The 23,285-nt window shown below is 26.1% G+C and overlaps 1 protein-coding gene across 1 annotated transcript; it reads right to left on the bottom strand.

Moving 5' to 3' along the window:
* Nucleotides 1-409: 409 nt before the first annotated feature.
* On the bottom strand, nucleotides 410-23,186 carry LOC145838710 (uncharacterized). Its single transcript, XM_082946339.1, has 8 exons — nucleotides 23,143-23,186; nucleotides 22,482-22,619; nucleotides 14,074-14,198; nucleotides 11,812-11,901; nucleotides 10,016-10,077; nucleotides 1,828-1,994; nucleotides 1,206-1,374; nucleotides 410-717 (listed from the first exon to the last, which is right to left on the bottom strand). Exons 2-8 carry the CDS (start codon nucleotides 22,611-22,613, stop codon nucleotides 410-412), a joined length of 1,053 nt encoding a protein of 350 aa, XP_082802465.1. The 5' UTR covers nucleotides 22,614-22,619; nucleotides 23,143-23,186.
* Between the last annotated feature and the right edge of the window lie 99 nt (nucleotides 23,187-23,285).

Here is a 23,285-nt window from a genome sequence, read left to right as displayed (position 1 = left end):
AGTGGTTTATGATTTACTTTTAACCTTCGTTTCTCAAATTTAGGACGTTATTTTAAGCGATGAAAAGCTTAACGTACTACTAATAGTGTTTTAGAAAGTTTTTTCTTTGATATCTTGTGCTCAATGTTATAGAAATAACATTTACATTGGAAAAGTTATATTATGATAAAATAATTTTAATAAATTTGTGCTACAAAGTCAAATAAAAAAGTTGAGGTTAAACACCTTCGTACATATTGTGGAAACGTATTATTTTAAAAACACAAACACGACATCTAAACTGACATCTAATAAAAATGAAACAACAATAGCAAATACCGCTGAGAACAACCAACAAAAGCAGCCCTGCTTCCGTCACTGAGCGCAAGTTCAAAAAACGACCGTTTTGGCTACGACTTCCTCATGTTCTTCACCCGCTAAAGTTCAGCTCGACGCTCTGAGGTAAGTTTATCCCGTTTGCCTCCGGGCGGTCGTAGGACTTCGGGTCGGAGTTCCTGGAGCCGTCCGCCGCCACTTCGGAACTGGGTGTTTTGGTGACTTGGTGGTACGAGGTGGTGATCTCGTCGCAGGAGCTCTTCTTGCGCACGCAGCAGGTGAAGTAGCGCGGGTTGCGGTGCGAGGAAGCGACGTGATTTGTCGATGCGGCGGCGGAGATTATTGCGGAAGACGCGCCTCGTTCCAAGTTCTGGTCAAGGGATTTTTTTTTTGACTTGCGCCCTGGAGATGCATTAGTTTTGAAAAGTATAATGATAAATTAAAACTACGTATATATTTTTAACAAAACAAGAAAAACTACTAAAAAGTGATATAATCGTTCTAGTTAAGTTTAAATATCATATATTTTTTAACTTATTCGAATAGAATCATAATAAAACATACATTCATTCAAATATTATACAAAAAATAAACAACTTTTTTTTTTCAAAAGAAATGTTTAATTAACAGTATAACATTAACCTATCTTTTTTTTTATATTTAGTATTTCAAAAATGAAAACTATAGTTTTTTGTTTTAACTATCTATAGAATAAAACTTATCTCACAAAACTAATTTAGTTTGAACACTGCGAGTTTAGTTACATTAAAAACAGATTTAAATTGTTTCGTACAAACATGCATTAATCATGCCCTAAAAGCCGTATATCTCAAACAACAAAAACATGTGAAAACAACAACAAAGCGCTCAAAAAAACCTCGGCTTCTAACCGTTAACTTCTTCGACGAGGTCGGTGACGAAAGTGGAGTTGAGGAAGCGTGGGTAGGAGTCGCGGTACATGAGCGAGTAGATCTGGTGCTGCGCCTCGGTGAATATGGTGGCGTCGTTGGTCTGGAGCTGGTGGACGATGTTCTCCCGCATCTTGTAGTCAATGTTCACCTGGGTTTTAAAAATAGGTTTTAAAAGAACTTGGTCATTTTAGAATACTTATGGTTAATCTGAAGTTTTCTCGAGTTGTCATAGTTTTTATGTAGCTCAAGTCAATGAATAAAATGTTCATATAATTTTTTTTGATATAACTCGAAAACTTTGTAATAAAAACATCAGCAGGCTAAAAAGATAATGTTAGTGTTTAAGTAGTTTCTATTATATTTTATAATTTTTAAATTGCTTTTTTTTTAAGTGGGTTACACTCTGGATTTAAAAACACTTTAAAAGTGTTTTTATAACACTTGGGCACTTTGTAAAGTACAAACTAGTTTATCTTATTTCACACCATACATTTAAAACATGTGCTCGTTTAAAAAAAGTTGTTGACATAAGTCACGGTTTTACATACTACAATTGGCTAGTATTGCTGTAAACTTTCTATTTAAGCAAAAACTCAACAACCTCGCTGGAAGAATGCGTGTCTATGTACGTGTCGTATATGTCCTGGATCCTGCGCTCCAGCTTCTTGCTGTGCCCGCTGTTCTTGAGATCCTCACAAGCCAGCCAAAACTTCAAGTTTTCCTCGGCAAACTCAGACTCGAGAAAGTTTTTGAATATGTGCAGGCCGGCTGTGCGAAAACGCGAATGAATAATCAATACGGTGTTTTTCATAATATGTTTATGATGTCACAAAGTCTTAGAAAATATGCCTTTTTTATACAGTGATCAATACTTTCGTTTTGCAGCGACTAACGTGCAATAAATCTTAATATCTGTCAAGCAGTTCTTATGCGCAAGGACGCTTTTACAAGCATAATAATAAAAAAGTATCAAGCTTTATTTTTATAAGCAAAATGTTATGTAAGGTTACATACAATGTTATAGACAACATTTATATAAAATTCTCAAATCAGTCCAGGACACAGTCAATTTATTACTTGTGATTTTTTCCCCTGCATCAATAACTACAAAAAATCAAACGATGGTTTAAAAAATCTACAAGTTTAATGGGGTAGCTTCAAATTTCCACTACTGTTTTTGAATGACTTGAAAATCATGCAACATATTTGCATATTTGCTGAATCAGCACAAAATTTTTAAAGTTTTTGTTATTTCTTTTTTATTTATACCCTTAACCCTAACCCACTTTACCCAAACATAAAATATAATACATCAAAAGTTAAAATTTCATTATTGAAAAAAATGTTGACTCAGCAAATATGCAAATTAGTTCCATCATTTTCAAGTAATTCAAAAACAGTAGTGGAAATTTGAAGCTACCCTTAAATTTTACTTTGCAAACTATTTTAATTCAAAGCGCTTTCGGACAACAGTCCGTCTTCAGTGAACTTATTTTAAACTAAAAGAACTGAAACACATTCATGCAACTAAGTAAATAAAAGTGAAAAATATATTATGACATAGTAATTCAAAACTAAGTATAAAACCAAATTTATAAAAGCTAGAAGATTTTTTACATTATAATAAATAATATTTTTGTATATAAAAAAAAATCCAAATGAAATGAATATAAAAACAAACACTTTTCCGATACAAATTTTAAATAAAAAAACTTAGTAAGGAACTGTTTGATGTAAGTTAATGTTAATAAATAGTTACTGTTATTGGTGAAATAAAGATAAAAAACTTTTCCCAAACAATAATTAAAGTAATTACAAAAACCTAAATTAATAAGTAACTGTATCTTACAAACTTTCTTATCTTGAAGAAATAGTATTATCGATGAACAAAATAAACTTTTTTGAAACAAAACCTAAGTAAAAAATTAGAAAAATTTAACAAAGAATTGAATTAAACTGTTTTAACGGCAAATTATTTTTCCTTAAAGATTTTTTTTAAGTAAACATTTATTAAATAAACAAACTATTAAAAACTTCTCTGAAACAAAAATTATTCTTAGTAAAACTATCCTAATAAAAAATTGGTTGTTGTAAAATTATTGGTTTCATAAGTTTTCCATTATCTATAAAAAGGCAGTATTGTTTTATTTATGTTTATACAGTGATAATTCACTTATCCGGACACGTTGGGCAAGATTTCTCTGTAAACATGTCCGGATAGCCAAATTTCCGGATAAAAAACAAAAAACCAATTTTTTCATATAATAGTATAACTACTGCATATAACGCAATGCATAATAATAGTGTTATGGCAAAAACAAATACATAGTAATACAAGTAATATATAATAAATAATAAAATGATAAATAATAGAAGCTTAATTTTAGGTTAATTAATTTATTTTTTTAAGGTAGAAAAATATCAGATTTACTAAATCTCTGCAACGATATACGTTTTTTGAGGGTCAAGCAAGTAAAACTCATCATTTGTAATTTAACATGCTCTAACTTTTAGTTTTAAAAATAGAGTAATTTTTGTCTAAGAGAAAAAAAAACAGATATAAAGGAAAACGAAAAAATTTGACATAGTTAAAAGTCAATTTAATGGAAACAAATCACTCATTACAAACTAGATTTTATTCGAAGTTTTACTAAAATTAGAAAGAATAGACGTTTCTTTTTATAGTTTTTTCACGTTTTTTAGCAGAAAACTCACGTAATTTAATAAGTTATGATACTTTTTCTAGGGTGGCTTCTGGCTGACACCAATGATAAGCTCAGATACTTGTATCATACAAAAATGTTAGTGTTTAACATTGTAAATTTTTTAAATTTTCTTCTGATCAAAACTGTTCGGATAAGTAAGCGTCCAGATAAGTGAAGTCCGGATAAGTGAATAAGCACTGTACTTGCTTGTAATAAATTGACCCACTTACTCTCTAAATAATCTAAGTTCGTATGGTTTCTTGTTGAGTCTGGAAAAGTGATTGAATATGCTTCTTCAAAGGTTTTGCTCGATGTTGGATGTTTGTTGGCATAGTGAAGTTTGAATGCAGCTCGATCATTTGTCGCGCTGGTTGTGATATTCTTAAAGTTATGTATGTGAGAGCACCATCTTTGGGAAAAGACGTAATTGTCTGTCCCACATAGTGCTCATCACAAACATTGCACTTTGCCGCGTAAATACCAAAAATTTTGCAACTCAATTTCTTTTTTAAATTAACAATTTTACCACTTTTTGATTTTATTAAATTTTTTTTTTCACCATTCCGCCTACTCCCCCTCGGTTGCATAATAAGCATTTTCCACAAGAATGAGATCCACCTATTGCAACACTATTTTCATGGGCTTGGATCTTACAGTTTCTTAATAGTGCTACAATTCTTTGTGGACGTTTATATGCCATTAAAACATTCGGGTTTAATTCTCTTACTTGGTGAGTTTTAATAGTATTGGAAAGTTTGTCGTCCAAACACTTATATTCTTATAATTTCTCTTGCCTTTTTCATTGGGAACCAAACTGATCTTTCCATTCTGCTGTGATTTTAATCATATCGTCGACTAAAGCTTTACAGAAGCAAGACTTTAAACATTTATCTTTTAAAAACTTTATTGCTTCTAAATAATTACTGTCACGTTCGCACAATCTCCTTAGTCTTATTGACTCTCCGAATACAATTGATTTGTAAATGGAGCGTGGATGGTGTGATTTTCCATTTATAAATACCTGATTTTTTCTTGTTGGTTTTATGTAGTTTTTTACATAAAAACCGCCTATTTCTGTCTTGTCAATGACGTGGTCAAAAACTCCAGTTCGTCATCATCATTTTTTGTAGATATTTCATTAAAAACTAGCTTTAGACTGTGTTCTTCAAACGCACATTTAAATTGTCTTTTAACATTATCTTTAACATCTAATGTCTCAGACAAAAAGACAATATCATCAATGTAGCGTTTGAAGAGTTTTGTTGTTTTTATTGTGGTTGCTATTGGCGTTATAACGTGGTGTAGTCCAATATTTGCAATTGACACCTAGTTGTTTTCACCAGTTATAACTCCTTTGGATTGTTTGTAGAAGGAGTTTTCGTTTTTAACTACAATATTTTCAAGACAGAAAATTGTGAGGTCGATCAGAACTTTTCTGACTTCATTGGTGTAATTTTTGCATTTTGGAGAGCATTTGAAATACTTGCTTTTATTAGTTCTCCACACAAGTTAGGGTACACATCTTGAACGTCTGCAGCTACTAAGTAAAGAGTTTCTTTTTTATTTCTTGTGTTGCTTAAATTAATTTTCCAGTTAGCTAATTCTTATAAATATGGTTTAATATCCTTTCTATATTCAGAAACATAAATAAAAACAAATTGTACAGTAATCTTCCTTTATTGTACCAACATATGTTTCTGTGTGTTAACGAATCAACACACTTCAACTGGGTTCTGTAAAAATATAATTACTGTAATGAAAGAATAGAAGCATACAATAAAGTAGGAGTATATATGTTTTCATTAAATAAAATATTTTCTACAGATAATAGTTAATAATAGGTAAAATACTTAATATTAAATCCGACTGTTATAAAACTATATAATATTTGTAATTATTAAGTCTAAAATAAGTGAAGTAAGCTAAATTACACAACAAAACAACAAATCATAATATAAACAAACAACTCACGTTAATGGGAAGAATAACTGATTCAAATTTTACTGTTGTTAACTAATGAAAAAAAATACATTCATTACATCTAATAATTACGTCACAATATAAATAAAGTTATTTTAACTATTTAATTTGTATTGCAAAGCATATCAATTTAGTTTTTATGTTTAAATTAATATACTTTGCAGTACAAATTAAATAATTGAAGTAACTTTATTTATATTGTGACGTAATTAATAGATGTAATTAATGTATTTTTTTCATTAGTTAACAACAGTGAAATTTAAATTAGTTATTCTTCCCATTAACGTGAGTTGTTTGTTTATATTATGATTTGTTGTTTTGTTGTGTAATTTAGCTTACTTTACTTATTTTAGACTTAATAATCACAAATATTATATAGTTTTATAACAGTCGGATTTAATATTAAGTGTTTTACTTTTATTAACTATTATCTGTAGAAAATATTTTATTTTAATTAAAACATGTATACACCTACTTTATTCTATGCATCTATTCTTTCATTACAGTAATTATTTTTTTACAGAACCCAGTTGAAGTGTGTTGATTCGTTAACACACAGAAACATATGTTGGTACAATAAAGGAAGATTACTGTACAATTTGTTTTTATTTATATTCCAGTGAAGTTAGTTCACTAGGATCTTTTGTTAGCAAACAATTAAACCTATATTTTTGAACAGTTATATTCAGAAACACTATATTTACAATAATTTGTTAAAATTGGTTTAAAAATAAGTTCTAAAAAGGTGGTTACTTTGGTGGTAATTATTTTACCTGCAGACTGTACTAGGCGTACGGGTATGTCAAGCACTTTTGTTTTACTTATTTTAGACTTTTCCAGTTTGTGTGTTTTAAATAGAGTAGGCTGGGTCAACATACAATGTTATGTAAGGAAACAAGCATTCAATAGTTTGCTTATTTAATTAAAACAGTAATTTTATTTATTTGAATTAAAAACTATGTTAAATGCATCAGTATTAAAAAATACTTTTTTATGGCTTGTTGATCAGCAAGTTTTAAATATTATAAAAATATTTAAATTTTATATAACAACTTTTCACTCTATTTAAAACTGCTCTAAAACTTAAAGTCATAAAATATATACAATCTTATTTAATTAGTAGCCACCCTAGCTGCATAACTTTATAAGCATTAAAATGGTTAGACATAAAAATATTTTGTAGTTTTGAAATTAAAATTTCAACCATTATTTCAGTCAAAAATAAATGTTAAAATACTTAAGGAAAAACAAAATGTAAAATTTGCTTAAAGCTTATGTTTCTTTATTTGAAAAAATAAACTTTTGAACAGTATTTAAAATAATCGTTTTTAGTGCCTAAATTTAAAGTACAAAGCTACTATTTGTCATTAAAAAAAAAAAATTCTAAACATTTCATAACTAGTTTTATTTAGTTAATTATCTAATTTAAAGCTGTAAAAACAAATAACAAGAAGAAAACTAAAAGCGTGATATATACACTCTTTATTCTATGCTTAATTATTCATGACGTTTCTGTTAATAAAATTTAATATTTTTCGGATTGTGATTACGTAGATGGATTATAAAGATCATGATAAGACAGTGCTTCATAGAAAACATTATGTTTTTAGAGTTTCGATTTTCATTGTTATATGAACTATTTTTAAATGCTCAGCTATTAAACTATAGTTTAATTGTCTCATTGTGTTTCGTTTAAAATAATTGTCTTTAACATAAAGTCTGTTAAACTTTTTAAAGTTATAAACTTAAGAACTTTTATTTGATTATTTTTATTTTTATTAAACATAAATAAAAATTTTATAAATTTTTATTTAAATATTTATCTATTACAATTAAATCTATACAAAAGTTTTATCTTCTTCTTAATATTCGTTAAAATATAACGAAGAAAAGTGTACAAAGAATCAAATTAGAAGATTAAAGCAAAAGTAATTATTAAAAAGTTATTTTTTTAGCTTAGTGATTAAACTTTTAACAATACAAACTTTTGAAGTCCAAACTAATTTTAAACAGTATATAAAAGTGTCACCTGAAGGCAAGGACTGTATATCCTCATTTGATAAAAGTATGGTTTTATACCAATTCAAATGGTATTGCGACAATAGCTATACTGGTCTTACAACTAGACAGCTGAAGAAAAGGGTCAAAAAACATATACCTGCTTGCATTGATAAGTTTTTGAAATCAACTGAAAAAGAAAAAGAAAATAAGTACAGTAACCTCTCGCTTATTTACGCACATTGTGTCCACAGAAAAAGTGCGTAAAGATATGAGAGATCGTAAAGATACGAGAGGTACCAAATATACATACTATAATGGCTATTTTTTGATATTGCTTCTAGTTTAAAGCAGACTTATAACAATTTGTTTATTTTATTTATAAACATGAAAACGAAAGATAAAACTGTACATATATTTAAAAAAAGTATTTAAATTTGTATAAAATGATTATACTAGTAGAAAATTTTTACTAACTTTAATAATAAGTAGATTTTATCTTTATTTATAGGTGACTTAAAATACTTTACATTTATATTTTAACCTACTTAGCAAATTGAATTTATAATTAAGCATTTTTAAGCATAATTAAGCTTTTTGCTAGAAAGTTTCATTAGATTTCTTTTTTAGATGTTTATTCATATATAGGGCAAGAGTGCTGTTTTACTTATTCGTGTTTTAAACTCTCATTATTTTATTATACTTTCATTATTTAACCCAGTTATATTTATTTCAGAATTTTAATTTAAGCTTTTGTTGTTAACAAAATTTCTGATATACTGAGATATAACTAATTTTTTATCAATTAGTCAAAGAACATAAGTTTACAAAGTCTAAAGATATAGAGAGGTGAGTTAGCATTTAAAAACATATTTTAAATAAAAAATATAGAATAAATCTAATTTTTGCAATATTAAAAAAATTTAAAAAAATAACTTTTTGAATTTTTTAGAGTTCTAAAATGCGTAACTAAACGTGAGTGCGTAACGTCACGAGTGCGTAAAGAGGCGAGAGGTTACTGTATGTTAAAACTATGAGTACAATAAAAAATCTGCTATCCGTGAACAATCAAAGTTGTGCTGAGAATTTCAATTTGGAGATATTTAAGATGATTAAAAGTTGTTGTAACGTTTTTGACTTGATCAAAATGGAAGCTATATGTATTTTAAATGGAAAATATATCCTTCGTAGGTAAAAATAATTTGAACATAGTGTTGCTTTATTTACTTAATGCTCTTTTTTATGTTTATATGTTTGTATTTAATTAGCTCTATTAGTTAGTATTTTGATTAGTTTAGTGTAATTAAAATTTATATGTAATCGATATTTGTTTATGATAATTACAACTGTAACTATATAAGTTAAATTTATCTTTTATTTATTGCTATGTATCCATTGATGAAAATAGCGTGAAATATGTCTGGTTTTTTGCACTGAGTCTCTTTTATATACTGTTTAAAACTAAACTTTAGAGCTGAAAATAGTTGAGTTGTCTTATATAAGTTAATAATGATAAGTTTTATACTTTTTTTGAAACCAGAATTTACAAGCTATTTCTACAAAGTTTTTAAGTAACATACTGTTTTATTTATCTTTCAAATTAATGTAAATAAGCTTTACATTCAAAATACCTTAGGCTTTTTCATATAGTTTTTGCAGTATTAAAAACAGGGAAAAGGTATTTTCCAGCCCCACTCAAGCATTACCAATTCATATTTCTAAAAGTATCTATTTTTTTTTGTTTAAGTATAAATATTTTCAAGTTTTCGGTTTTAAAGTTTTCTAAATGTCGAAGTAAGACATTTTACTCGTTTTGTAGTTATGAAAACTAATAAAGCGTAACTCTAATCGATAAACATTATTTTTAAAGGAATTGATTGTGATAGTTTTTAATTACATTTTGTCTAAAATTAAATTAATTAACTAAGCAATAAATGCGTCTAGTCTGTTAATCTTTGTTTAACTAAACTACATTTAAGACTTTACATCATTTAAATTGTAAAGTTTAGCTTAAGTAAAACTGTTACTTGTTTGTTTAAAACTACACTGTTTCAGTTTACAATTTTTCAAAACAAGAATTAACATATTATACACAAAATTCCAAACCTTCATTTTTTAGCAAGGCATCAAAAGAGTTTCTCCATAGATTTAAGTCCTCACTCGTTAGGCTATAAAAGTATTTTGAAATTAAATAAAACTTTGAAAATTTAAATAAAATTTACCTTTAATATAAACAAGAACGCAATTATTTAGTTTGATTATACGCAATTATAATTAAAGAAAACAAAACGCAAGAATCTAGTTTGGAGTTTTATAGATACAACGCTTTATTACAGAGTTTCCAAAAATGGAATATATCGCCCCCTTGGTAGCGATTTCGGCTGTCAGGGGAAAAAACTACTAGGTAAAAGAAAAAAAAACGGGTAGTTAACAAGTAAATTGGCGATTGTATTTTAAATAAAAATCAATTTGGGTTTTAAGAGAACAAGTTTGGCAAACTCTAATCTGTAATAATGAAACATTTTGAAGTGTAAACGGCTAAATGTAGTGTAAACGACTGGCTGAAAATTCTGAATAAATTTTTTATTAGTAAAAAATATGCAGTGTTTAGTATAAACTTTATGTACGAGTAAAAAGAAGTAAATGTTTACTAAATATAAACACTATTTTTAGGTACTAATGAATTAAAAATAAAATGTATATTTATTTAAATAAATCAATCATCATTTAAGTTTGTCTTTGAATTTGAATAAAACCAAACTATATCAGCGTTTTATATGTGTGCTGTGCATGTATAAAAAACTATTACAAAGAAAACAATTTAAAAAATTAACTGTTTTTAAACCATGCAATCTTACAAAACAATTACTTTTACAAAAAGAACATTTAAAAAATTTTACAAACTTATAAAATTTCAAGTATTCAAAGGAAATTTTTTTTCTTACTTTTTCATCTACAGTTTAAGATTATTTTCAATAGCAATACAACAATGTTAAACTATTTGTGCTTATTCATACTTTTTTTATTTGATTTTATAAACACAGAATATACTTTAAAATTTTGTAAACTAGAAATGAGAATGTATTTTTTTAAATATGGTAAGTCATATCGTTTTAAACTTTTTTTTGTCAAAGTAATAACATTTAAAATTATATTTTTTATTTTAAAACTTTTTAATTAAAATAGAAAACAACAAATAAATTCGAAATAAAAATTTTATGTTCAAATACATGATAATTCATATTTTTCCATTAAATAAACTTTATCATTTGCCAAAGTAAAATAGTCAATAAAGTTAAAACCTTCTAATATCATACATTATTAAAATTAATGAGACGCGTTTTTTATTTAGACAAAAGTTAATACATTTGTTTTATACTTTAAATTTAACTTGATAGATAGATGCCATTGTTGAATTTAACTCATATTAAGTATTACAAATTTTGAAAAATAATTAAAAATAGCGTAAAACTATAATTTTGAAAATTTTATGACGATATGTTTAAAATATAACTTAGTTAAACGATCACAGTTCACACATAATCCTGCTCATAAAAGTCCTGCAAATCATCATGTTAGCTTTATGTAAATTAGGTAGACTTTGGTTAACTAATTTAAGTGTAATGCTTTTTAACATATACTGAAGTAACAGCTTAAGAAAAAGGGCTTTAATTTAATGTTCTAAATGTAAATAAAAATATTTTTTATATCTCTTTTAGGCATTAGTAGTTCTAAACAGCCTTTAAACTTTGAAAGTAGTTTTTAGTGCTTATTTTTCTTAAATAATATTCAAAAGGTAATATAGAAATAATAACAAGTGTAATTAACTTTAGACAATTCAAAAACCACAACATTGTGTAACGATGAATAAATTTTGTTTGAAAAATAACTATTCAACTAACTTGTATGTACTTAAAATTTCTTTAATGTTTTTTATTTTCCTTCTTCTGCTTGAACGTCTTATAGATGCTCCTTTAGACAAAATTCCTTGTCTAGAAATTAGTTTTAATAAATTTTTATTGACAAAAATTAAAGTTTAGAGATCCAAATGTTTATTAAAATCCTAAAGTATAATTCGTAAGCACTGATTTTTACAAAAAATACCCTAAAGTTTTTATCAATATCTAGTTTAATGTATTGGTTAGTTAATATAGTTAAAAATATTAAATATAAGTTTTTATTAATCTTTTGTTTACTTCATGTACAAAAATTTAAAAATCAGTAAATCATTTAAGTACCATTATATATAGAAAACGTTTTTACAACTATAGTTTACAAATATTCGACTTTTTAACATTTTTTTGTTATAAACAAACTTAAGTTTACATGTTAACGTAATTATAAATATATAATTGAAATATACGACAGTCTAGAACAATTGTATTGCAATAAAATTTACTCATATAAATTTACTAAGGTTAAAATGAGCAAGTTACTATAAATATTTTAACATAAATAACTTACCAACTTTACTGTAAAACACAAATACAGTAGACTGCCGCTTAAGTACGCAAATTGAACCCGACCAAAAAAAGCGTATTTAGCACGGGTAGTGCGTACTTTTTGACGACATAGTTTAAAATTAAATTAAGTTGTGTCATTTTTTTCTGACAACTAGCCACCAAATAATTTAGCCAAATAAACAAGTCTTTTTACTTTAAATAACATTTGATACACAATTCTAATTTGCAAAGTATTTTTAATAGATTTTGAAATGATTTAATGTCTCTATAAAAAGTTTCTATATAATTAATAAGTAATTAACTCTTTTATTTTATACAACTAGCGACCAAATAATTTAGCCAAATAAACAAGTCTTTTTACTTTAAATAACATTTAATACACAATTCTAATTTGCAAAGTATTTTTAATAGATTTTGAAATGATTTATTTTTTCTATAAAAATTTTCTATATATTTAATAAGTAATTGACTCTTTTCTTTTATACAACTAGCCACCAAATAATTTAGCCAAATAAACAAGTCTTTTTACTTTTAATAATATTTAATACACAATTCTAATTTGCAAAGTATTTATAACAGATTTTGAAATGATTTAATGTCTCTATAAAAAGTTTCTATATAATTAATAACTGTAGAAAGTCAATGTCAAACAAAACTAAATTTAAACATATAATTTAAGTGCGAAAGTCAACTGCCACTATTCTAGCTGGTGGACCCGGGACAACCAGATCGAGGTGAGGGCAGGAGATCATATCAATTGCCTTAATCGAAGATGGTGGGCCTGGGGCAACCAGTTACAAGTATGTTGTATTTTCAACTTTATTATGGTGTAAACTGTCTGGTGAAAGCCACAAAAACTAGTTACAATTTTCAACTAAAACTTTATGCTTGTTAAGTTCAATAAAAACAATTAGATTACTCTTAAACAGATGTGTGAATAATTTTTATTAAAGAGAGCGCTATTTTGTCAATATTTATAAAAAATAATAATGGTTATATGTTTTGTACTATGCCACATTTACGTTAGCCTTTCTTTTGCAGATATTCTGAAAGTTTTTAAATAATAACAAAATTAGTAATTTTTGCTGCCTTTCTGAAAAAGTGCGTACTTAAGGCGGGATGCGTACCAAAAAGAAGTGCGTATCTAAGCGGCAGTATACTGTATATTAATACTCAAACTTTTATTTTATAATGAAAAATTTAGTAAAAAATGTAAAACCTTCATGTGAAATTTTAAAAATAAACATAGACTGTAAAGTACAATACTAAACTTGAAGTAAATATATAAAATTTACTTAATATATTTTTATTATTATTGTTTAAATTGAAGTTTAAACATTGTTTTTTTTTTTTTTAATTTCGTTACCCACATCACTAATCTAATTATTTTGTTATAAAATCTTAAAATCTTCCAAATCAATAATAATAAACAATGAAATTCACCGCACTTCATTGTTTATTTTCGATGTCAGAAAACATTTCTTTGTTGATGATGGCCGAAATAAATACTGGCTAAATTAATAAGAACGTTTTGTAGAGGTAGAAATTAATCTTATTTAAAAATTCATTATTTTCAACATGTTTTTGATAAAACTCGCTGTTTTTTTAATTGTTAAAACTAAAGACAACTAAACAGGCACTAATTTCGATTGGTACTGCATCTTTATATTTTACAAAATGTTCGAAAGTTTGGATACTTACTCGGACTCCTTGAACGTGGTAGGTACGGTGTCGGCGAAGGGACTTGTTGGGGATTTTGGCGGGTTTTGGGGTGCTGATTTCACGGGACGGTTCCAAGTTCGAGTCAGGTGGTCGCCAAGGTATATCTGTGAAATTAGTTTGCATCAGAAGAAGTTGTAATCAAAAAATTTTAAACCTAAAAGTTCTATAAAACATAATTAAAACAATTTTGTTTCGGTAACTGTTTTGACTTTTGTAATTATAATGAATACAAATAAATACAAATAAATACAAATAACTATAAGTATATCTTTCAAGTAATTTTAACATGTAAGTAAAAGTTGTAAAGGTAAGATTAAAATAGTACTGTTAACTCATTTAACAAACTTTTCAAGTTCTGTACTTCTAAATCATTATATTCATCCTAAAAATGTAAACAAAAATTTAACAACATCATTAATTCTTTGTTTTATAGTCTATAGATTTTATAGGGTCTTTTCTAACGAGTAGTTAGTACTGTTACTAATATAAAGCAGTTGTGTCATAACATTTCGTTCAATCGATTAAAAAACTATCGAACTGAATGACTCAAGTATAAGTAGTTTTTATGATATAAGCAAAACAACCTGTGAAAACCTTGTTAACTCTGAAACGATTAGTTTTTAAATTTGTATTGGTTTTCGAGTTTCATTTATTAATATTAATTAGAAACTAGGTTGTAGTTTGATAGTGGCTAGATTATGAGGCTGATTTATTTTTTTTTGATAATGAAATAATATCTAATGAAAAGAGTAACCGCTGAAATTTAAACTATGAAAAAAATAAGTTTAGTTTTAAAGCCGTGTAAAAGTTTTCTTAACTAATTAAAAATAACTGGCATATCTTTTAGATGTATTGATTTAGAAATTATAGTTTAAAACTTTAAAATGTCATCTTAATGTAGCTTCAAAACTTTATAAAAATTTAAAATTATTTGCAAGTTTTTAATTAAAACACTATTATTCACGTATTTTGTTACAATAGAGAAAATTGTTTTTTCATATTTAAGTTTAGTTTAGAAAAGATAATCTTCGTTTTCGGAAACTCGTAATTTATACAGCATTTTAGCTGTATTTGTTTTTCAACTCTTAGCCGAATAAAAACTTTTTTGCTCCTATGACTAGGAGAAGTAGTTGGAAAAAATCGCTTTTCGATGCAAATGTAAAGCTCAAACAGTTCTACGGCTTTATTGTATGCAAATTGGTGCACTAAATATTGATCAATATGCAAACTTATTTATTCAATGACTCACAATATTAGAAAAAAAAAATTAAGTTCTTTAACATTATAACTACGAAGTTAGTTTTACCAACTTTAAAGTTGGAAAAAAAACAATCCACAGTTTTTAAAGTCAATATTATCATAAATAGTTATGATCACAGCAAGTACATTACATATAAAGAAATTAATTAAAACTCGTAACATGCAGTACTTTATCTTAATAAATAAAAAAAAATTAGTATAAATTTGTAGAGGCCTTTTACTAAACTTTAATGAATTTGGAGTATTTTTTGAAGTTTAACTTATCGTATAAGTTTTAAACATAGTTACTCAAAAGTTTTAAAATTTAAACGTATTTTAAATTTTATATTTAAAGTCTTTAACTTTTATATACTTTTCTTTCAAAAGAGAAAATAATTTTAAAAATTTGTTGATAAAAACCTTTAATATTGCTAAAACTAACATTTTGTCCGCTAAGCTAAGTTTTGCAGTCTCTTTGTTTCAAGTGCTAAACAGATTAGTATGACTATTTTTAGTTTTATAAATCATTGAGAAACTAATGAACCTGCTCTTGCTAAAACGCAGCTCATAGTGCAAACGTAGTAATAAGATTTTTCTGAAAGTTTAAACGTTTGAGTTTATTGTTCTACTTTGAAGAATAATTTAGTTAATCACTTAAACAACAATATTAATGCTTAGGAAATTTACTAAAGACAAATATTAAACAGCAGAGCGCAGTTTACTTGCTCTTTCTCATAAAATATCGATTTAAATATCCATGCTCAGTAGTTTACTTTCACTTTTACAAAGTTTATTATTTCCTAATTGAAATTTGTATAGAATTTTCAAAAAAATACTTATTTTACATATTTCAACGTTAAAATTTTATTTATTTTGTAGCTCTGAAAGCCATGCTTTTTTATTGAAAACTTCTTTTTTTTGTTTCATAACTAACCTTTGTATAATATGTACTTTAAAAGTTTAATGGAAATAAAATATCGATTGTCTTTTTATTGCGTTTGATTTTGTAAAAATATTAATAATTAAAGTTTAAAAAAGCAAGGCGAAAATAAGGAATTTATTTATATTGGTTTTGTAATATATGTCTTTATATTTAGAAACTACTTTTTTTTAAAGATATTAGATTTAAATATTTAAGTACTCAAGTTTTTTAACTATCAAAATGCAATCTCAAAATAAATTATTTGAATATTTTTAGTTTAACAAAAAATTTAATTATCATTGTTATATATATTTATCTACCTTTTTGTTTTGCAATTGCCAAGCATAGAATTAAATGTTTATAAAAAACTGTTTTTTTAAACTTTGCTAAATTAAAATTTAAAACTTTAATTAGTTTAATACTAAAAAAAATTAAATACTAAATAAATAACTAGCATAAAAATACTTAACTGTCCAGTAGAGTAATAATTAATACTTTATTTTATCATAGACGTTGTACAAACATAAATTCAAACTAATACAAATTAACTAATCTGTTTGTACAAGTTTACTTTTTGTTTTGCTCAACAGTAATTAATAAAACTTTCAGTATATTTGTTTTTGTGGGGTGTTGTAGGCACCTTTAAACTATGGCTTAAATCTTTTCATTGGCCAAACATTAAACGAACCGAATAGTTGAACTGTACTCGCACTTTTCAATTAAACAACGTGCCACTCAAAAAAACTTTAATTTAAAACCCGAGCACAAAAATAAGCAAGACACGTTCCCAATCGGATACGGGATTTGAAAATCAAGATGACGCGAAAATCGCACGCCTGTTTAACCCGCTGCGCAGAGAAAAACCAAAATAATTAAAAAAAGGAAACGAAAAAAAAAAAGTAACGGTTGTTAATCACAACATTTTAAAATAATCCGCGAAATCCAACATGCTGCGTCTTGAGCGTGCAGACAAAAAAGAAACGCTCATACACACACATAGTATAAAAAATTCATTACTTTTTTTGTTTCATCCCGATGATAAAGGGGAAAAGCTGCCGCTGACAAAAATCAAATGCGAAAGTGCGCGAGCTGGCTGCAAAAAGGCACAAAGCATATATGAAGTGATAAGACTGGCAAAAGTAATCAATAAGAAGATGAAAACGGACAATGCATGCAGATAGCATAGGAGAGGACTTTTTCGTCCTGTGCTGTGCGCGTATGGAGGGTTTATAACAATGGAAATTAAAATGAGCACAATAACAAATCTATGTGCTGAACTTCGGCATTGTGGCGCTGTGTGCGAAAAATGTTTTGGCAACGAAAAATTGATAAAAGCGCTGCTTATTAACATCGTAAGAGTTTGCTTTAAAGTCTGTATGCGGCCTGCATTGGTAATGTTTTAAAACTGTTAGTTTTATTGATCTATAGATTGTGAATCGTGGAAAATAATACCGTACATTTCTTTTTTAATTTTAAAAAACAACTGAATTTTTTCAATTACAAAATGTATTAAGGTACCAAAGGTTACAGTGATAACAAATGAAAATATTATGGATAAAAAAATTCAAAAGTACACAATAAAATTAAAAAAACAACAATATTTTAGACTATCTAATGTACAATACTATGAAAGCTCACTGTTACAAGAAATATACTTATACATAAAAAAACAATTATATGTGATTAAATCGATATAATTTTTTATTTCTTAATATAAAATTTAAACTTGAAGAAAATCGATTTCTTAGTTCAAAAAAAAACCAAATCAAGATCGTTCAGTTTTAATTACTGTCTGCATATCGATAATTTTTGATTTTTAAGCCGAACAAATATATAGTGAAACTTTGTATAGATATTCGTTGAGTTTAAGCATATTTTTTTCTAGTCTTCATTAAACTGCTGAGTGTTTGTATGCTCGATTCTTTAACTGAGTTTATTTAATCAAAGTTATAAGTGTTTCTTGACCTATTTTTTTTTTAATAACAAAAAAGTTGAAAATCTTCAAGCTTTCAAAATCCACAAAGACTAAAAACTACATGAATGTAGATTGTTTGACGTATTTGTAACATTTGCTTTTAGTTATAATTTTTTTAAATAAGTTGAAAAAAATCAAGTGTATTCTTGAAAATACATAATCTCAAAAGCATAAATTTTTACAATATTGTTTTTTTTTTATGTTTTTTATTTAAATTTTTCAAACTACCATTTTATTTTATAACTCTCAAAACAATACGAACTTAAGTTTTTTAATCAACAGTTCACTTTACTACATGAAAATCAAAAAATACTTATTTGCACTTTTAGTTATTTTTGTTTATTTTTATATTTTGTTAGATAAGGCTATTATTCATTTTTGAATAACCCTGAAACCATAATACAATCATAAAAAGATTAAATTAAACAACAAAATTTTAGTCCTTAAGACTAAACAAAACTACTTTTTAAACATGAAGCTCTTCGTAGACAATTTTTACCAGATAAACTTACAAAAAAATACTAAACTGTTTTATACAAAGTTTTAACAGTTTTTAATATAAGTTTAAATCATAAGAGCGCATAGAGGTATTTTTTGAAATAGATTCAATTTTTTAACTAGATAAATAACTTTTTGTTGTTAATGATTATATCTAATTATTCGTAAAAAGTAGTAAGTGGTATTTGGCTTATACAAAAGCTTTTGCTAACAAAATACATAGTAGAATTAAAATATACTTAACTTTCGTATAAAATGTTATACTTTTAATAATAAAACTTTTTTTTTTTATGTTGTTGCAAACAACTTTTTAACTTTTAGTTGTAATAAAATTTACAAAACAGTTAATGAAACTAACTTTAATTCACTTGAAAAATTGTAAAAAAAACTAAATAAAATTAAATAGTTAAATTTATACAAAAAGTTTTGTTTGAAAAAAATAAACACGCAAAAAATATTTAATGTAAAAATAATTGGTTTGCTTAATATGTTGAATAGAAGTTATAAATACATTGTGTTAACACAAATGAGAATTTATATTAAATTCAAATTATTAGCCTTCTTTTGTGTTGTAGAGTATTAAAAATGTAAAAATTTTCGGCCTCATTATACAAATATTTTCTTATAATTATTAAAATAATTTAAACATAAGTGTCTGTAAGTTTAATACGGTAATTTTTGTAAACTATCGCTTTTTGTACATAGCTTTGCAGAATTTTTTCTGTTTAAAAGGTTGTTTATAGTAGTTTTATAATTCAAAATGCAAACAAATAAAACTGATCGTGTTATAGAAAAAATAAGAAAATTTGCACTTACTGCCTAAATAAATTGACTATAAAAAAAAAAGTTTAAATGTACTGTAAAAAAGCACGCTGAAAGTTAAACTTATTTACACCAATAACCACAAAAAAAATTATCTAAAGTTCTTCAACTATCTAAACTTTAATACAACAAAAAGTATAACAACTTTTATTTTAAAAGCATGTCATATTAAAACTAATGTTATTGTGCTTAAAAATAACTTTTTTTACAAACTAATGTTCAAATCTTAGATATCAAAAATGCCTAAAAACACAGCACTTTTTTCGTGCATAGCAGATCGTTTATTTCTGTTCACATGCATCAACAGTTTCTTAAACTTATAAAAAATTATACTGATCATAAAAAACAGCTACATTACTAATATGGTATGGAGCTATTTACTATTTCTGTATAAAAACAATAAACCTGGCCGAGCTCGAAATTTGACGACTGGCTCGCAGACTGGGTGCAAGTGCCGCAGCAAAACACCGACCTGATCGGGCTGGTTGCCGACCTCCTGTTGTCCACGTCCATTATGACGTCACAATAAGACGTAAAATTGTTTTTATTTTGAGCTTTAATTTCAGCGGTGTAGTTGTTCCACCACACAAATGTTGTCGAGCTGATTTTGTTGTTGTTTTTTTTAAGTAGTTAAAAAATCCAACGCTAGTACAGAAACTAACTGGACTCGCAAACTCAGCTTCCGAACAAAGCGGCTATGATAAAGAAAAACTAAACACGGAATTTTAAGAGAGAGCAGCAGGAAAGAAAGCGGCTCTATTACTAGAAAACATTCACTCTTATCCCATAATCAGAAAGATGCTCTTTTTTATATAACATGAGCGGCTATCGCTGACTCCTATGGATAATAAGTTTAATAAAATTACTTGTAGCAATTTATAAAACAAATTTCAAAAAAAAATTTTCACTGTTTAATCTTTTGATTTGTTCAAAACTCTTTAATCTATTTGTGTCTAGTTTTCTTTTTTCTCCAAAAGTAGGTGCCTTCAGTAAAAGCGAGTAGCGATATTGTAAATTTACACACCGCAATGCAGTATTACTAAAGGAAGGAAGAAAAAGCATATATTGATTAACAGCAAGGCTCCAAAATAAGCACAATTTATCAGCTCAACCTTCTCGAAAATATGAGCTTTATTAACACACTGTTACTTTATTTTTGGCTTATTACTTTTTAGCTTTTCTCAGCTCTCAACTAAGTGTTACAATTTTAAGCTTGCTTTAGTTAAGTTTTTTTAGCTAACTTGTAAAGCACATATCATAAAACAAAAGCTTTTTTATTTAGTTTCTTATGCCTTTTTGAGTATTTGGTATAACCTTTCAGTGTACACTTTAATATGCAGCTTAATTTATATTACAATATAATAACAAAAGAAAATGTTGTAAAACTTTTAGCACTTGGAATTATATTTAAAAAAAACACTTGTATACATTTTCAAAATACTCTTTATCATAAAAAATAAATAAGTAAATAAAGTTACAATAAATGATATTTCAAATATTCATATGGAAATATTTGATAGTCGACAATTAATTTATTATGTAGAAAAGTTATTAACAATCTATTAGACACTTTTCAGCACCAAAATTAGATATAAATTGTATAAATTCGTATTTTAAATTAAAATCTTATTTAGTGTTGATCTTAAGTTTTTGTTTCATCTAAGAGTAATAACGACGAGAAAAATTATGAAATTCTAAGTTAGTACAAAATATTTGTGTTATAATTATAGCGAAATAAACAATTCTTTATAATGAACAAATCTAAAAAATCAATGAAGAATATTTCATGAAGGTTTAAAAAAAATTGAGTTATTAAAAAGAAATATCAGTGTTTTACAACTGTTACAAAATCTAAAGCACAAAAAAGTACGTTTTAGATTTAAAATTTCAATCGTAGTTCGAAACAAAAGTATTTTGTAACACATAAAAAAAGAAGTATACAAATATATTTTTCGAGTTCCATGCTTTTATTTATTATTCCATACTGCAAAAATAACTTTACGATAAATTTCGTTTTAATTTTTCTATATTTCTATTTTTCTTCTAATATTTCTTATCAAAAATTCATTTTTTAATATGGAAGCAAAGGCTCAACAATGACTTGTTTGTTTAAATATTTTCAAATTGAGAAAACAAATATGCTTTAATTTTTATTAATGCAACATTTATATACATTTGTTAAACCTGTGATTAAATATTATACGCAAATTTAAAGCGTAATTGCTTTTTCAATAAACATTCTAAATTATATAAAAGCTGTGTCTGAAAATAAACACGATTTACGTGCATAAATTTATACAGCAAAAGTTTTTTTTATAAAATAAAGGCTTAAACTTGTGTATACCTTTTAAATAAACAATATAAAGCTTATCTCTAAAATTTCTTATATAAATCAATTTATTTTCAAAATCACTTCACGTTATAAGATTTAAATCAGATTTTTACACTGCCAGTCGGCGGAAAAAAAAAATTGATTATGTTTTTATAATAAAACTATGTTTATGAATACATCTTGACGGGAAAGATATTTGGCCATAACTTCGTGGTCAAATGTAAACTTGTTTTTAAGCAGAGCCGATATAAATAAAGCCTCGTCAATTTTAGTAGCTGTAAAGCTTATACTTTTATGCACTTAATTCGTCAATATTAGAAACATGTTGACTTGGCGTGACAATCCAATACAACTTATAACTACTACTTTTATGAATGTCAAAGTTATAACATCTATACTCTTTTATAATAATTAATTGAAAAACTTTATGGTTTCTAACTTCTTTTCTCCTTAAGCATACATTAATAGAATAATATATTTTTATTTAATAAATTTCGATTTAGAAGTTAACTTATGATTTTTTTTTGTTAAAACTTATAAAATGATTCAAAAAAATTTTAGTGTGTCTTCTTTTTTATTACGACAATGAAAAAACTAACTGTTGGACTAGAAATAGACTTGAGTGTCCTCTGAAAACTTTCTGCCATTGCCATGCTAATTAACGGTTCTTCTTTGCTTCTACACTTCAAAAAATTTTTGCTTTCTGGATCAATAAGCTTTCTTGAATCCATGTTAGACTAACAAATTAAATTAAGCACTGTAAGTTGACTTAGAATTTAAATTGCATAAAAATACCTCCTTTGGGCTAGTATGTAAAATTATTGAAATACATTAATAAGTTTATCTAGCTTTGAACATAAAATAATAACTTTGTTTTTAGCTTTGTTTTATTTTGCTAATGATAAAAATTGTACTACTATTAAATTAAAAACTTAGCGAAAGTATTCCAATACATATGAAAGTTAATTAACGCTTCATATTATGTATTTTAAAATATAAAAACGTTTTATTTTCCCAGACATAGTAGCTAAACTACTTGTACAAATTAAAACTAAAATAGTTAATAACTAACTGTTTTAGTAACTAGTGTGTCAATGTTTATATTTGTATAAAAAGGGTAAAAAATGTGGAAGAATTTGATAAAATTAAGTACTAGTTTTTATTGTCTAACTTAAAATCGTTTTATTCTATTTCGATAGCTCTAAAATAATTAACAGGTCAAGTTGTAATAAAGTAAAGATTCATTTAGATAAAACTTACCAGTTGCAAAGCACACAGAAACAGGATTATTTATTATAAAATTTTCTGTAATCGAATGATTTCATTATTTTATAAGTTTTCAATAGGTATAAAATTATTGAGTTGCGTAACAGCTTTGGTTACAATTAATTTTTATATATCCA

Source organism: Thalia democratica, chromosome 1 (assembly GCF_965202585.1).
Source record: "Thalia democratica chromosome 1, ktThaDemo2.hap1.1, whole genome shotgun sequence".
Taxonomy (NCBI): Eukaryota; Metazoa; Chordata; class Thaliacea; order Salpida; family Salpidae; genus Thalia; species Thalia democratica.
This window is presented reverse-complemented; position numbering and strand designations above follow the sequence as displayed.

Bases quoted from the DNA above. Each gene is read 5' to 3' on its own strand.
- LOC145838710 (XM_082946339.1), bottom strand. From the start codon at position 22,613: ATGGATTCAAGAAAGCTTATTGATCCAGAAAGCAAAAATTTTTTGAAG. The intron at 1,995-10,015 runs GTTTGGAATTTT...GTTTTCGCACAG, and splicing joins TGCCTTGCTAAAAAATGAAG to CCGGCCTGCACATATTCAAA. The intron at 1,375-1,827 runs GTTGTTGAGTTT...TTTAAAACCCAG, and splicing joins ACACGCATTCTTCCAGCGAG to GTGAACATTGACTACAAGAT.